General features: G+C 52.0%; 1 protein-coding gene across 8 annotated transcripts in view; it reads left to right on the top strand.

Moving 5' to 3' along the window:
* Positions 1-9,948, top strand: part of DYSF (dysferlin) — an 88,896-nt gene extending 78,948 nt beyond the window's left edge. For all 8 annotated transcript variants that reach the window (XM_057401294.1, XM_057401289.1, XM_057401291.1 and 5 more), the window contains 4 exons: positions 208-386; positions 1,091-1,200; positions 1,648-1,795; positions 9,669-9,948. In XM_057401294.1, coding sequence (XP_057257277.1) covers positions 208-386; positions 1,091-1,200; positions 1,648-1,795; positions 9,669-9,707 — 476 coding nt within the window. In that variant the 3' untranslated portion in view covers positions 9,708-9,948. The remainder of the gene's footprint in view (positions 1-207; positions 387-1,090; positions 1,201-1,647; positions 1,796-9,668) is intronic.
* The last annotated feature ends 5,509 nt before the right edge of the window (positions 9,949-15,457 follow it).

Genomic DNA, 15,457 nt, shown 5'->3' with positions numbered 1-15,457 from the left:
TTCCTAGGAATAGGCACTGGCTAGAACTAACCCTATGCTTGGAAATAGAGCCACACTTAATCCTTCTCTCCCCCTTGCTATGTGGGCATCTTCCCAAGCTCCCTGAGGTCAGGAGGGTGCCACAGGGAATAGTTCTTTTGGGAAGGAATCCACATTTTAAGGACTCGTTGCACCGAGATGTCTACCCAGTAACATTGCTCCTTGCAGGCTCCATTCAGATGGATCTCAACAGGATGCCCAAACCTGCCAAGACTGCTGAGAAGTGCTCCTTGGACCTAGTAGATGACACCTGGCCTTCAAGCCGCTTTGTGTCGCTCTTTGAGCAGAAAACAGTCAAGGGATGGTGGCCCTGTGTTGCTGAGCAGGATCAGAAGAAGATCCTGGCGGTAAGGTGGCCTCTTGACATGTTCTCCTAGGGGCACTCACTCAAAGCATTGAGAAGGGATGCAGCCAGGCCAAGCATGTGCAGGATGCCACGGCCAGGGCAAGAAACACAGTGATGGGCTGCACCTTTTACAGACTGGACCAGCTTTTGCCACTTGGATGTTCTCCAGGACTTGTCCTGCACCGTGCAAAAGCATCAGAAGAAATGATTTCTTCTGTGGGTTTTTTGCTGTGGCTTTTGGAACTTGCCACCTAATTTGACTCTGTACCTCGTCTGTTCTTAATGATATTGTGTTGTGACATGTAGCATGGAAAGGTTCCAGCTAGCAAGCTGATCTATTTAAGTGCAAGTATCTGGGCTCCCGTTCAAGTCTTTGGCAAGTGTTCAATGCAGGTAAGGGGGTCCAGGCAGTGAGTTCAGTCATTCAACATAAGATCATGGACTTGGTTACATGAACTTGGGTGTTGGTGACATTTGAGATGTCCTGGAGCATCTGAGAATGTTGTAGTGAGCAGTGGAGGATCTGTATGAAATCTGCTTTACTGGGCTCCTCGTGGTCCTCGTCGGTAGTGGTTGGGTTATGCTCAAGGCAGTTTTTCTTTCTCCAGTGAGTGTTTTGCATCGTACTTTGGTCATTTCTCACCTCTCCCTTTTCTTCCTGGTTTGGTTTCGTTCATGAGTTTGGTTTTTGTTTAACCCACACAGGGCAAATTGGAAATGACTTTGGAAATCGTGGCAGAACAAGAGCACGAGGAGCGGCCGGCTGGCATGGGTCGGGATGAGCCGAATATGAACCCCAAGCTGGAGGACCCCAAGTAAGAGCAGCTTGAATGGAAAAGTAACCACCAGGGCTCAGAGTTCCCAAGGAGCAATTGAAAACCTGGGTTCCCAGTTTGGAGTCTGCAATGGGTTTGCTCCTGTGTAGGCTCCAATGCTGAGCTGGTGATGCTCAGACTCTGTGAGCTGAGACCATCCAGGGTGGCTGGGAGTGGAGATTTGACATAGTCCACCCAAAGGGATCCCAGACTGGTTTGGGTTGGAAGGGACCTTAAAGCTCCTCCAGTTCCAACCCCTGCCATGGGCAGGGACCCCTTCCACTGGAGCAGCTTGCTCCAAGCCCCCGTGTCCAGCCTGGCCTTGGATGTGGGTTTGCAGGATGAGCAGCCAGCACGTTACAACAGGTCATGCTCATGGGGTTGGGGGTCCAGGAGGGTGAAACCACTGTGAGGCTCGGAAGTGACCTCAACTTCATTTGGTTCCAGGCGCCCAGAAACCTCCTTCCTCTGGTTCACCTCCCCATACAAGACCCTGAAGTACATCCTGTGGCGGCGGTACAAGTGGGTGGTTATCCTGGCCATCGTGCTCTTCATCTTGCTGCTCTTCCTGGGAATCTTCATCTACGCCTTCCCGGTACGATACGGGTGGGAGAGGACAGGGGGGGTGACCAAGGTTGGCTCTGTGGTGACAGAGATGGTCCCAGCACAGGTGGCTGCAAAGTGCCATGGTGGTCTCTGATGGACAACGTGATGGGTCAGAAGGAGAGTTTGTGTTCTGGGCTCTGCTGCAGACTCACTGCAAGGTGCTAACCTCTTTGTGCCCGTGTTTCAATTCATGTGTAACGATGCTGAGGTTTAATTGATGGTCTTCAATGAGGTTCCAGCAGCTGATAGTGGAGGTGCTGCAGGTTGGTGGGAAAATCCCTGACAAACACACAGCCTAGTTAAGAATGAAGCAAATTCCTCATTAGAATCATAGAATCCCAGATGGTTTGGGTTGAAGGGACCTTAAAGCTCCTCCAGCTCCACCCCCTGCCACGGGCAGGGACCCCTTCCACTGGAGCAGCTTGCTCCAAGCCCCTGTGTCCAACCTGGCCTTGAACACTGCCAGGGATGGGGCAGCCACAGCTTCTCTGGGCACCCTGTGCCAGCGCCTCAGCACCCTCCCAGGGAAGAGCTTCTGCCTAAGAGCTCATCTCAGTCTCCCCTCTGGCAGCTTAAAGCCATTCCCCTTGGCCTGGCCCTACAGGCCCTTGTCCAAAGCCCCTCTGCAGGTTTCCTGTAGCCCCTTTGGATATTGCATTTTCAGGTTTCATTGCTATTATTATGCATTAGGAATGAAACTGAGCATTTGACAGGGCTGGGCAGTGGCAAACCCCACATTGGTCTGTAAGAGCTTAAAGATGCAGGTTTAAAGATCTTAAAGTCTGTAGATGTTGGGGCAACCCCGTCTCACTCTCAAGGCTTGGAGCACATTGCACCAATGCAATGTCTGAAACAAGGGGAAGAGTTTTCACCTCATTCATCACTAAAGTGGCTTTTTCTTGCCTTGCTGAAACTGGCAAACCGAAATAGATAAATAACAGAGCCCTTTGCCTTCCACTTTGGCCATGGATGGGGGTTTGTATCCTCCTCTGTTTCAACCACAATGGAATAATTCATGCTGGCTCTTGGATGCCATTTCCCCTCCTCTCAGACTGATAAGAAAAACAACCCGTTTCTCTCCTTCCAGCACTTAACAAATTCTCCTCCTTGTTTAGGATTTCTTTATGTGTATATATATATATATGTATATATATCTAAAGGAGCTCATTGGGGTACTTTATAACTTCATGTGAGAGAACGTGGCTGCCTCTTGCAGATGCCTTTGTGCGCTTGCAATGTGCAAGCAAAGAGCGAGGTGTGGAATTTCTGCTCACCATCATAATCACTTTCAGATGATCTGAAGTCGTGTATGTTCCGTTGTTCCCATTGAGAAAATAGGGGTTGGGATTAGATCAAGGCTTTCCCTACCTCTGTATCCTTGTATCCATGGGGAAAGCTGGGGTAATTCTACTGGAGAAATGGGTTTTGGAGGTGCTAAAGAGTACAAAGGAGGAAATAATTGTGCGTGCACTGTGCTTGGAGCCATTCCTAGAGACTCCCTCCATGTCAAGTGGCAGAAACCAAGCCTTTTTGACCCAGAACTCAGTGTTTCCCTGCAGATGCAAGTGGCTTTGCAGCCATTCCAGTGGGATCATATAAAACCAACGTCAAGAGGAGAAAACTTTGCAAACTCTGCATACTGATTTACACTCATTATCGCTTGGGAAGGGTCCCTCTTTCCAGCTCACTGTTGCTGTATTCAGTTTCAGTTTGGTCGGGTCAGGTTTTAGTTGTGTTTTGACAAAGTCAGGCCGTGCTTCATGGAATTTCCCTGCGTTTATGTCTATTTGGCTGCTTCCCCTGGATTTTTGAGGTCACTGGTTCTGCATCGACTTGGAGATTTGGTTCCTTTCCTGCTCCATCAGGCGCTAAGTTCAGCTGTCGCGCTGGTGATGGTTTGCTATGAGGATGCCCCTGGCATCCTGACCTTTGGCAGGGCTCGCTGTCACATCCCTGATTAAATGCATGGAAAACCAAGCCCTCCTCACTTCTGTTCTGATCTGTGTTGTGGGAGCACCATCAGGTCCTGTTCAAAGTAAGGACCTCGCTGCTTTTGACACTGTAGATGTAATCCTGCCACTTTACGTGCAGTTTTGAGGTCCCACACTGCAGGTAGAGGGTTCTGTGTGTGTGTCCTGCCCCTCTCATCCTGGCAAAGGGGTGGGTGATGGGAGGGAAACCTCAAGGGAATCCTGTTAGGACATGTGGACCATCAGTATGAGCAGGCAGAGGGCAAGGAACAGGGATACAGGGATGCTAAGGGGCATATACAGAAGTGGAGTTACTCTTCTCCTGCTTCTATTGCCCTTTTTGCTGTGGCCTTGCATGAAGAGCTCTTCCACAGCTTTCTGCTTGTTGGGACCTTCACTAGGACCTCCACGGTCATTCCTGCACATTGAATCCCTGTTGCAGATTGAATCCCTGTTGCAGATTGAATCCCTGCCTGCAGATTGAATCCCTGCCTGCAGATTGAATCCCTGCTGCAGATTGAATCCCTGCTGCACACTGAATCCCTGCTGCAGATTGAATCCCTCCTGCACATTGAATCCCTCCTGCACATTGAATCCCTGCTGCACATTGAATCCCTGTTGCAGATTGAATCCCTCCTGCACATTGAATCCCTCCTGCAGATTGAATCCCTGCTGCACATTGAATCCCTGCTGCACATTGAATCCCTGCTGCACATTGAATCCCTGCTGCACATTGAATCCCTGCTGCACATTGAATCCCTGCTGCACATTGAATCCCTGCTGCAGATGATTGAATCCCTGCTGCAGATTGAATCCCTGCTGCAGATTGAATCCCTGCTGCACATTGAATCCCTGCTGTACATTGAATCCCTGCTGCAGATGATTGAATCCCTGCTGCAGATTGAATCCCTGTTGCACATTGAATCCCTGCTGCAGATTGAATCCCTGCTGCAGATTGAATCCCTGCTGCAGATTGAATCCCTGCTGCAGATTGAATCCCTGTTGCAGATTGAATCCCTGTTGCAGATTGAATCCCTGCTGCAGATCAAATCCCTCCCTGCAGATTGAATCCCTGCTGCAGATCAAATCCCTGCTGCACATTGAATCCCTGCTGCAGATTGAATCCCTGCTGCACATTGAATCCCTGCTGCACATTGAATCCCTGCTGCATATTGAATCCCTGCTGCACATTGAATCCCTGCTGCAGATCAAATCCCTCCCTGCAGATTGAATCCCTGCTGCAGATTGAATCCCTGCTGCAGATCAAATCCCTGCTGCACATTGAATCCCTGCTGCAGATTGAATCCCTGCTGCACATTGAATCCCTGCTGCACATTGAATCCCTGCTGCACATTGAATCCCTGCTGCACATTGAATCCCTGCTGTACATTGAATCCCTGCTGCAGATTGAATCCCTGCTGCAGATCAAATCCCTCCCTGCCTACAGCCTCTCCTCCTTGGACCACTGTGTCCCAAATCTGGCTCCAAATCTTGTCCTGTTGGGACTCTGCCTGAAGACACCGTCAGCTAAGCTAACCCTGGATAGGTCACCTCCATCCCAAGCAGATGGGATCTCCCCTGAACACAAACACAGGGCATTTTCGTTGGCTCTTAGTATGAAAATGGGATTTTCTTCTTATTCATTTCTATTCCCCATGCAGTGCTGAAAGCTTCCAACCACAGTCCCAGCTTTGTGGTCAGGGCGTAAGAGCAAATGTCCCATTTGGAAGTTGTGTGCTTCCACCCGGAATGGCAAAGGGCTGCTGTGGTTCTCCAAACCACCTATTCCCTTCAAAAGCTCAGGCTTTTCAGTGCATGATGGAGCTGATGCCTTGGTCTTGCTCAAATACCCATCAAGAGATGCTTTACACCCCAGGGGAGTACTTCCTAAAGGCTGTATTCCAGGTTATTCCGCAAATAGCCTTTACATGGAACTAGAAACCTCTGAAGATGTGGTGCCTTTGGGCTTCTGCTGTCCTCAGGACACGGAGTACGTGTGCTGGATCATGGGCTGGAATAAAGATCTTCCCATTCCTCATCCCAGCTCCTCCCCAAAGCCTCTTTCCCAGGGGAGCTTTGTGCAAGCAGCAGTTGTTTTCCAGGCAGGGAATGTGCATTGGCTGCGTTGGTGGGATCCAGAAGGAGCAGGGGGAGACCTGCAGGAGTGGGGAAGGGTCTGGGAGGGCTTTGGGAGGAAGAGGAGGTGATCAGGATCCGTGGGGAGCTGGGAGTACAACGGTATGGGAAACTCAGGCACAAGTCCATAAGAAATCAGTCATCATTAGCACAACTGTTTACAGAGCAACTCCCTTGAGTGGCTGAGAGGCCATTTCCAACTGGAAAAACCTTTGGGTTTGGGTGGAAAACTGCTTGGTATTGCAAATTCCCGTTAAAAAAGTTGTCTGCTTCTGTGAAAAATGGGAAAAAATGATGAAAATTGGATATTCTGAGGTTCCTCATAGTTTCACTTGGGCTCTTCCACCCAGTCTTAGTGTCAGGTTACTCCTGGTCTGCTTTGCAGAGTGGCTGTCATTCTGGTCTACACAATCTAGGACTCTGGGAGCAGTGATCCCTGGGTATTTCCTATATGATTTCCTTATCCTTAGGTTTAACTGGAGCTCAGAACACTCCTTAACCAACAGATGAACGTCGAATGAGCTCCAGTAGCTGGATGATGAAGTGAGGGGAACTCTTCCAGTGGAAAGAGGATGCTAATTTGGCAGATGAAGGTTAATGAACCATTGGAACAATGTGCTGAAGGCTGTGGTTAATTCATTGTTGCTTGAGGCATCCATGTATGGAGATTGAATGTCCTCCTCCAAGATATGGTCCAATTCCACCCCATGCTCCTGCTCCGCAGTGCTCATTTATGGCGCACTGCAGGCTTTTTGGGAAGGGCCAATGGATTTGATGGACCTTTCATCCATCATTGCTATAGCTCAGAAAAGCTTTGCCTTCTGCTCTGGGGATGGTTGAGTCAAAGCCTTGGGCTGCACAAGGTCAGAAGAAAAGGTTGTAAAACTCCTGGGTTTGGAATCATGGAACCATGGAATGGTTTGGGTTGAAGGGAGCTTAAAGCTCCTCCAGCTCCAACCCCTGCCACGGGCAGGGACCCCTTCCACTGGAGCAGCTTGCTCCAAGCCCCTGTGTCCAACCTGGCCTTGAGCACTGCCAGGGATGGGGCAGCCACAGCTTCTCTGGGCACCCTGTGCCAGCGCCTCAGCACCCTCCCAGGGGTGAGCTTGTCCTGATATCCCACCTAAATCTGCCCTCGTTGAGCAGTTTCTGCCTCTGTAACATGCAGGGAATACAACAGCAAAGTCTTGTCCCCAGAGCAGTGCTTACTGTAAGGATGTCGGTGGCTGTGACCACAGGGATAGGTACTGCTCCTTCCCGCTGGAGCCAGCTCTGCCTTGCAGCACCATTCACGTGTTTACTGCCTTTGAAAGCTCTGTTTGCGTTCTGCAAGCCCAGCCCTGCTTCCATTGCCATCAGTTCCAACGACAGTCCTTGCCCTGTGCTGATGGATAATCCTGCTTGGCTTTCATAGAATCATAGAATCATTAGGGTTGGAAAGAACCTTAAGATCATCCAGTTCCAACCTCCTGCCATGGCCAGGGACACCTCACACTAAACCATGGCACCCAAGGCTCTGTCCAACCTGGCCTTGAACACTGCCAGGGATGGAGCATTCACAACCTCCCTGGGCAACCCATTCCAGTGCCTCAGCACCCTCACAGGAAAGAATTTCCTCCTTAGATCCAATCTAAACTTCCCCTGTTTCAGTTTGAACCCGTTACCCCTTGTCCTGTCACTGCAGTCCCTAATGAAGAGTCCCTCCCCAGCATCCTTGCACCCCCCTTCAGATACTGGAAGCTGCTCTGAGGTCTCCACGCAGCTTCTCTTCTCCAGGCTGAACAGCCCCAACTTTCTCAGCCTGTCTTCATACAGGAGGTGCTCCAGTCCCTGATCATCCTCGTGGCCTCCTCTGGACTTGTTCCAACAGTTCCATGTCCTTCAGCACATTGTTAACACAGAGCCCAAGCTGGACACAAACTTGCTGCCCTCCATTATACCACCAGTGACAGCATCCAACGAGGAGTGCTTTGGTGGATAGGCTCTGCGATACAAATGGATGGATAATGAATTTGAAGGTTATGTGTCACTGGAGGCCTTTTTAATGCCTTCTGGTACAGTGCCCTAACGCTGCTTGCTTGATTTATGGCGTTACTAGAAGTCCTCATTGGCAAACTGCCTCCTCATTTGCTGCACGTTGTAATTTATCAAGATGCCTATGGTCAGGCTTGACTTTAGTTGTGTTTTGGGGGCTTTTTCCCTTCTGTTTCCCCCCTGTTCCTCCAAAGATCTTGTGGGTAACAAGCACGATGTGCTGTTTCCAAAGCTGTTTTGCTTTCAAGTGACAGGGTGCTAGAACATCCTGTACCAATTAAACTCAATGTGCTGAGGAGGGACTTCCAAACTGGCTGGGTTGTGCTTGTGGGGCTTTGAATCAGAGCTGCTTCAAATAGAGCTCTTTCCAAATGACCTAAGCAGGAGGCTTTGTATTTCATTGTGGTCTTGATAAGCAGAGTTTACACAGCTTATTCTTTATCCCAGGGCTGTCATCTCCTCTCAAGGAAGGAATTGCAGGTCCCATAGGCTAAAATGCTGCGACACCTCATTTTCCATGAGCCCCATCGTTCACTGGGCACTAACAGAGACAGTAGATTGCAGAACACAGGCACAGCAAGGTCTTGCTGCAGGGTCTGCTCTGAGGAACAAACCCCACACCCAATGCTGCTGCAGAAGGAGGTGCTTGAGGCACTGAGGGATGCAGGGAAGGCAGAGGACAAGGGTTCAGCAATAGGTTTGCTGTCCTTGGTTGCCTGCTTTGGAGATAGTCCATGGACCTGCGGGCTGGGGCTGTACTGCTCCAGGATGGGGCAGGGATTGAGAACCATCCTCTTGTTGTTCCGACCCAGCTGGTGGGATCCTGGGTGCAGGATTTGCCTCGTGGGAAGCAGCACCCTGCAGAGAACATCTTTGCTTTGGACAAGGGCCTGTAGGGCCAGGCCAGGGGGAATGGCTTGAACCTGCCCGAGGGGAGACTGAGATGAGCTCTTAGGCAGAAGCTCTTCCCTGTGAGGGTGCTGAGGTGCTGGCACAGGGTGCCCAGAGAAGCTGTGGCTGCCCCATCCCTGGCAGTGTTCAAGGCCAGGTTGGACACAGGGGCTTGGAGCAAGCTGCTCCAGTGGAAGGGGTCCCTGCCCGGGGCAGGGGTTGGAGCTGGAGGAGCTTTAAGGTCCTTTCAACACAAACCAGGCTGGGATTCTATTCTATGAGGTTACCCATTTTGGGGTGATTGTGGGGAGATGGAGCCATAAGGATGTGAGGCCAGGGCTTGGATAGAGAACCTTGGGGTTTGGGGGAGCTGCACAAGGAGACATTGGAGGCAAAGGGGCACCAGGAACAGCACAGCAAAGAGCTGGGTGTTGTCTCCTCACCTGTGCGCTCAGTGGGATGGAGCTGATGGGGAGGTGCCACATTCCTTATGGGGGGATGAAGAGGGGGGAATTTATCTTCAAAACTTGTGGAAGGAACAAAGAAATCCCAGGAGTGACTCCTGGTGCTTGCTGCTTGGGGCTTGTGACTGGAAGCCTCTGTTAGAAGAAGGCAAGACCTGTTTTCTGCCATGTATTACCCTTTTTACCATCCTTGCTCATAGGAATGCACTGCTGCTTGCTTGTCTCTGGGCTGGGAGCTCGGCAGCACTCCTGCCCTGAAGGCAGCTCCATCTGCACTTCTGTGCTCCCAAAGATGCTTTAACCTCCACAGCCGCCCTGCTGTACCTGCTGCAGCTCAGTTCTCTCCCTTGTTCTTCCATCCCTGCAGAACTATGCTGCTATGAAACTGGTGAAGCCTTTCAACTGAAGCTGTGCTGGGAAGAGCCTGGACGGTCCGGTGCCTGCCTGGGGGCTTTGGAAGGACTCCGTGGCTCTGCATTGGATCCCATCTGCAGGTGGAGGTGGAGAAGGAACAGCTTCACTCATGCCCTAAGCTGCTGCCCAAATGAAGATCCCACTGACGCTGGTGCAACACAAGGAATCCCACCCCCAGCACCCGCCTCGGAAGCGCATCCCAACCATACCTACCCTCAAACGCCTCTTGTTTTCCTTCCGTGTCTGTCCTCTCTTTGGGGTTGTTTTTGGTTAAGCAGAACTGAAGGGGGTGGGGGACAAAAGGGCCTTTTCACGTGCAGCCTGCATGGAGCCGTGTTACAGAGCTTAGAGGAGGTGCGGGCTGCTGGTGTGGGCAGCACGTGCAAGCCAGACCCTCTCAACCTCTGAGCACGCTTCTCTTCTCCTTCCCCATGCACTGTGTGTTGCCTGGTTTATGGATGTGTGAAGCCTACTGAAGACAAGATGTGCTGCACGGCCTGAAAGCCTGGGCTGCCACGTTGCCTTTCCAAAGGGAGAGCAAACACCGTGGATACAGGGCCCAGGGAAAAGGCTGAGACACGAAACGCAGGCAGGAGCCGATGGGAATCGCTAAATCAGAGCTCCCATTGAATTCTGTGCGCAGGAAGGACCTCACAGTCTGGCTCATGGGGTTTGGGGCTTGTTTCCCTCTGATCCCTCACCTCTGCTGGCATCATGGAATCATGGCATGGTTTGGGTTGGGAGGGACCTTAAAGCTCCTCCAGCCCCAGGGACCCCTTCCACTTGAGCAGCTTGCTCCAAGCCGCTGTGTCCAACCTGGCCTTGAGCACTGCCAGGGATGGGGCAGCCACAGCTTCTCTGGGCACCCTGTGCCAGCGCCTCAGCACCCTCCCAGGGAAGGATTTCTTCCTCGAGGTCTTTCCCTCCCATCCTTCTGCAGGATGAGAGGAGTCTCCCTTGGTTTCATTTGCCCCCTGGAGCTGTCGCTGCTCAGCGTGACGTGAGAGCAGTAGCAGTGGGAAGTGATCCCGAGGGATCAGAGTTTCTCAGGACAAACTGTGCTAATGTCAGCTCCTGCCCTGCTCCAGCGAGGCACTTAAGCCTGGGCTTAGTGGAAGGCAGGGAGAAAAGCCAGGCACACGCCTAATTGCTTTGCTGGATTGGGATGTCCTGCGTTGAGCATTAAATCCCTTGTTACTCAGTACTGTAACAGCACCCGGCTTGCACGGGGCAGCTCACAGCCGTGCCAGCACACGGTGTCTGCCATGGACAATGTGCAGCTATAGAGACCTGTCCTTGCTGCTGAGGCCTGGCTGATCCAGCATCCCTATCCCAAGAGCTTGAGCGGTGTGGATGGCGCTGGGCTTGCACATCCCAGGGAGGGTGTCCCCTTTGTTGTGCAGTTACATGCTTCGTTCCCAACCTCATTCCCATCCGTTTATTAACCACTATCAAGCTACCAGGTCTTGGTAGAGCTTTCCCATATGCTTTCCCCCTGAGGGCCTGGTGAGCTGAGGACAAAGTTTGCCTGTGTTGGCACCTTGGTGTGGTTGATCCTGGCACCAATCCCACCAGGACCAGCTCTGCTGGCGAGCACGGGCATCCCTTGCTCTCCTATCCACAGGGGGAGGTCAGGCCCATGATTCCACTCCTTGCTTTGGTTTGCAGCGACTGTGACATTTCCCACCCTGGCATTATTGCTCTGGGACCCCATCCTATTTCAGGAACAAAATCCTGGTGCCAAGAGCCCCAAAGACGTGAGTGCCCCAATGCACAACACTGCTTATATCTGGATGCTCATCACCCGTCCTATCACAGCAACCACCCTCTACGCCAGCTGAGACAAGCAACCCTACCAAAACACATCTGTGTGTTACCTCCCCAAGCCTCTCCCAGTGAGAAACCATATTTTATTCCCCAACAGCTTTCCCCTGACAAACCAGAATGAGTCATTGATGATGGGAGAGCAGGATCCAGGGGACCCAACTCCATAAGGATAATGAAAGGGTTACATCCCTGCATAGAATAGAATAGTTTGGGATGGAAGGGACCTTCAAAGGTCATAGTCCAAATGCGATGCAATCCTCTGTGCTCCCAGTCAAGGCCGCAGGGCCAAGAAGACTCCATGGGACTGTGGTGGGTAAGAGCAGGCTGGAAACACCAACTTGATCCCATTGGCATTGAACAGCCACATCCATCTCTTTGCCAGGCTGTGGGCCCTCTGTAGCTTGGTTATGTCTCTCCACCAAAGCCAGCCAGGAGGCAGGACCTGGGTGAAGTATTCCCTATGGCTCTCTGTTGTAGGGTTTGAAATGGCTCAAAGATGTTCGTATCACCTCTCTCTGCCTTATATGCAGTAATGCAAAATGCACTGTGGTTACAAATGAAATGCTCTGAAACCTTCTCCTCTCTGCTGTGCTTTATTGTGTGCATGGAATTCCAGCACCTTCCCTCTTCGTGAGTGCTGCCCTGGCCTGGGACACGGTGCAGGATTTATGTGGAGTCCCACAACTCGTCCCATGAGCTGGTTGACCACGTTTGGTGGCTCACAAGGCTCATCTGTGACCTGGAGCATCCTTTAAGTCAGGAGGAGACACGAGCATGCGAGCGGGGTGGGTGAAGGAGCCGTGGGAAGCTTGTGCTGCCTTTGTATTTGGGAGCCAACCTCCAGCATCTTCCTGGAAGAAGCTGATGCCCATTTTGTCTATAAACCTGAACACCCAAAATGCACCCATGGGAAGCCAGGGGTGGCTGGAGAGGAGGTGAGGGAATGGGAATGGGACAGGGTAAAAGAATCCCATAGGTTTCACCCTCCTGCTGCAGCGGGGAGGGCAGAAGGAGTTCACCCCATCCCTCTGCTCTGTGCATGTGCACACATCCCTGAGCTCCTGGAATGTGAATATCCCGACTCAGCCCCAGTAGCTCCCAACCCAAGGAAAGGCACTTCCCCTGCTTGTCTCTGTTCCTCACAAACCATGCAGATGAGGCCCTCAGTGCCATGGGTTAGTGCTGGGAACGGTTGGACTGGATGAGCTTAAAGGGCTTTTCCAGCCCGGTTGATTCAGTGGTCCTATGGTTTCTGGACTTGGCTCAAAGAGCAGCAAATCCCTTTGGGTTTGGGTCTGTTTCCTCCCTGGACAGAAGGACCCATCACCCAGAGTGAGCCGAGGATTAATTCTCTGACACCTTTTTGGAGCTGTTCAGCACCAAGAGGCTGTGTCCAGGAGATGCTCCAGTTATGCAGAGAGATTTGCTGGTGGGATTGGGGCTGTTTGTGCCTGGATCTTCAAATGACTTTCCATTGCTTCAGCACAGAGACCCCCTCCACTGCATCACGTTTTGGGATGGTGCCTGGCATCGGGACACAGGGAATGAGGGGACCTGAGTGTCCTAGGCTTCATCTGAGGGTTCAAGCATGCACCCTGAGCTGGCATTGTCCAAACCCAGCCTGCCCAGCCCCACTGCAGCCTCTCATACCCACATATCAATGGGGAGTCCCAGAGGGGGACCAGCCATATCATGAAGGCATGATAAAGATGGTCCTTGTTGAGGAGGAAGAGGCAGATGGGATGAGGGGACAGGGCTTGCCTGTGCATGGGGATGCACTGAAGTCGATTGCAAAACGTTCCCCTGCTCCAGCACCCCTGTGATGGTTTTCCTATCGGTTCCCAGCCTCCGAGCTCGATGCTGTGTGTGACTCCAGGCTGGGGTTAGTCATGGAGTGTGGGAGCTCCTCTGGGGACACCCTGACAACACCCCGTTGTGTTTCACACCGCCTGGGCTCAGCCCCGCAAGCCGGAGGGCAGCGAGATGAGGAGCTGGAACGCTGCCACCACACAGAGGGGCTGAACTCCCTTAACCTCGCACAAAACAAAGCCCAGCAAAAGGAGCTGACCTGGTTTTCCTCTTCAATAACAACCGTTTTCTATTCATTTGCTCAGAAGCGAGAGGTTTCCACCCAAAAGGGTGGCTTGCAATGAAGTGGCTCAAGGGGAGGGAGGTGGCGCAGGGTGAGGGTGGGAACGGGGTCAAGGCACTGCCATAAACCTGCTTTGTGGAGCCACTTGGAGCTGTGGCTGTTGGTTTAACCCCTGTGGAGGGGGCCTGCGGTTGGTTTTGCTCATTGCCTGCTGACAGGAGGGGAACACGCCTGGTCCATGGCGCTGACACAATGGGATGGGCTGTAAAGAAGGACACTGTGGCCTCCTGGCCCCCAAGTCCATCAATCTTCCGATGGGAGGGTGGGGACAGGCTTGGCCGCAAGTGACACAGCTCATTTCAGTCTTCACTCGAGGTCTGACCCTTTAAAACACTCCCAGACTCAGAATGGTGATTGCTGGAATGGCCTCCCTGGTACAGAGGGTTATGATGAGTATAAAGGCTGCTCCGTTGGCTCTGGAGCTCCTGGCCTGATAGCCCGAGCTTCCTATCAGCTCCTCCATGGATAACCCGTGCCATCACTGCCAGGACAGCCACCAGCCTCATCCCTGTTGCTGCAGCCTCTCTTCCTCCCAGACAAGCCAAACTCCATGGAGTTAGGGGGTGATTTGAGCTGATCAGTGCATGGCTCTGCTCTGCACTGAGTGAGGATGGAGACACCCAAGCAATGGGGCGTGAAACTACCGTGTCCTCGTCTCCACCATGCATGAGCTTCCAGAAGGAAAACGAGCTTTCCTTTCCCCATCTGCTTTTCCCATTCACATCCCAGCCTCCTCAAATAACCAATGCTTTAAACACACTTTGCTGCAGAGCAAACTCTTCTGCCTTTGAGTGCATCTTGATCTCTGCTTTGGCCTTTGGGCTGACTTCAGGGGGATCCCCAGGCTGCTCAGCTCCTTGGCACTAGGTGACAGCAGGCATTTCTTCTGCTGTGGATGGATTAACTCTGCCCTGGCATCAAGTTTAGGCTGTGAGAGACTGTTTCTACCGAAACCTTTGGGTCCTGTACAAGCCCCTGATAGGAAGTGAACCTTAATCAGCTTTTCTGATGGAAAGACCTGGATCAGAACTGCTTGAGGTGATTACTGGGTACCTCAAATTAATTTCTTGGTATTAGGTATTATCCAAGCAAAGTCAGTGTCTCATAGAATCATAGATAATAGAACACAGGCTAGTTTGTGTTGGAAGGGACCTTAAAGCTCCTCCAGCTCCAACCCCTGCCACGGGCAGGGACCCCTTCCACTGGAGCAGCTTGCTCCAAGCCCCTGTGTCCAACCTGGCCTTGGGCACTGCCAGGGATGGGGCAGCCACAGCTTCTCTGGGCAACCCATTCCAGGCCTCACCACCCTCACAGGAAAGAATTTCCTCCTTAGATCCAGTCTAAACTTCCCCTGTTTCAGTTTGAACCCATTACCCCTTGTCCTGTCACTCCAGTCCCTAATGAAGAGTCCCTCCCCAGCATCCCTATAGCCCCCTTCAGATACTGGAAGCTGCTCTGAGGTCTCCACGCAGCCTTCTCTTCTCCAGGCTGTCTTCATACAGGAGGTGCTCCAGCCCCTGATCATCCTCGTGGCCTCCTCTGGACTTGTTCCAACAGTTCCATGTCCTTTTTACGTTGAGGACACCAAAACTGCACACAGTGCTCCAAGTGAGGTCTCAAAGCATTCCCCTAAGCCATGTGCAACCAGACTTTACCTTCCCTTTTCTTTCCCTCACTCTTTGGTCATTCCTGCCTCTTTCCTACACCGTCTCCTCCATTCCCACTTGTAGTTTGCCATCAGACTGTGCCCAGGCCTGTCCCCA

This window comes from Pezoporus wallicus, unplaced genomic scaffold, assembly GCF_028554395.1.
Source record: "Pezoporus wallicus isolate ANWC-B61680 ecotype Strahan unplaced genomic scaffold, APGP_CSIRO_Pwel_v1 contig_8837, whole genome shotgun sequence".
Taxonomy (NCBI): domain Eukaryota; kingdom Metazoa; phylum Chordata; class Aves; order Psittaciformes; family Psittacidae; genus Pezoporus; species Pezoporus wallicus.
The sequence above is the reverse complement of the archived record's forward strand: the minus strand, read 5'-3'. Positions and strand labels throughout refer to the sequence as shown.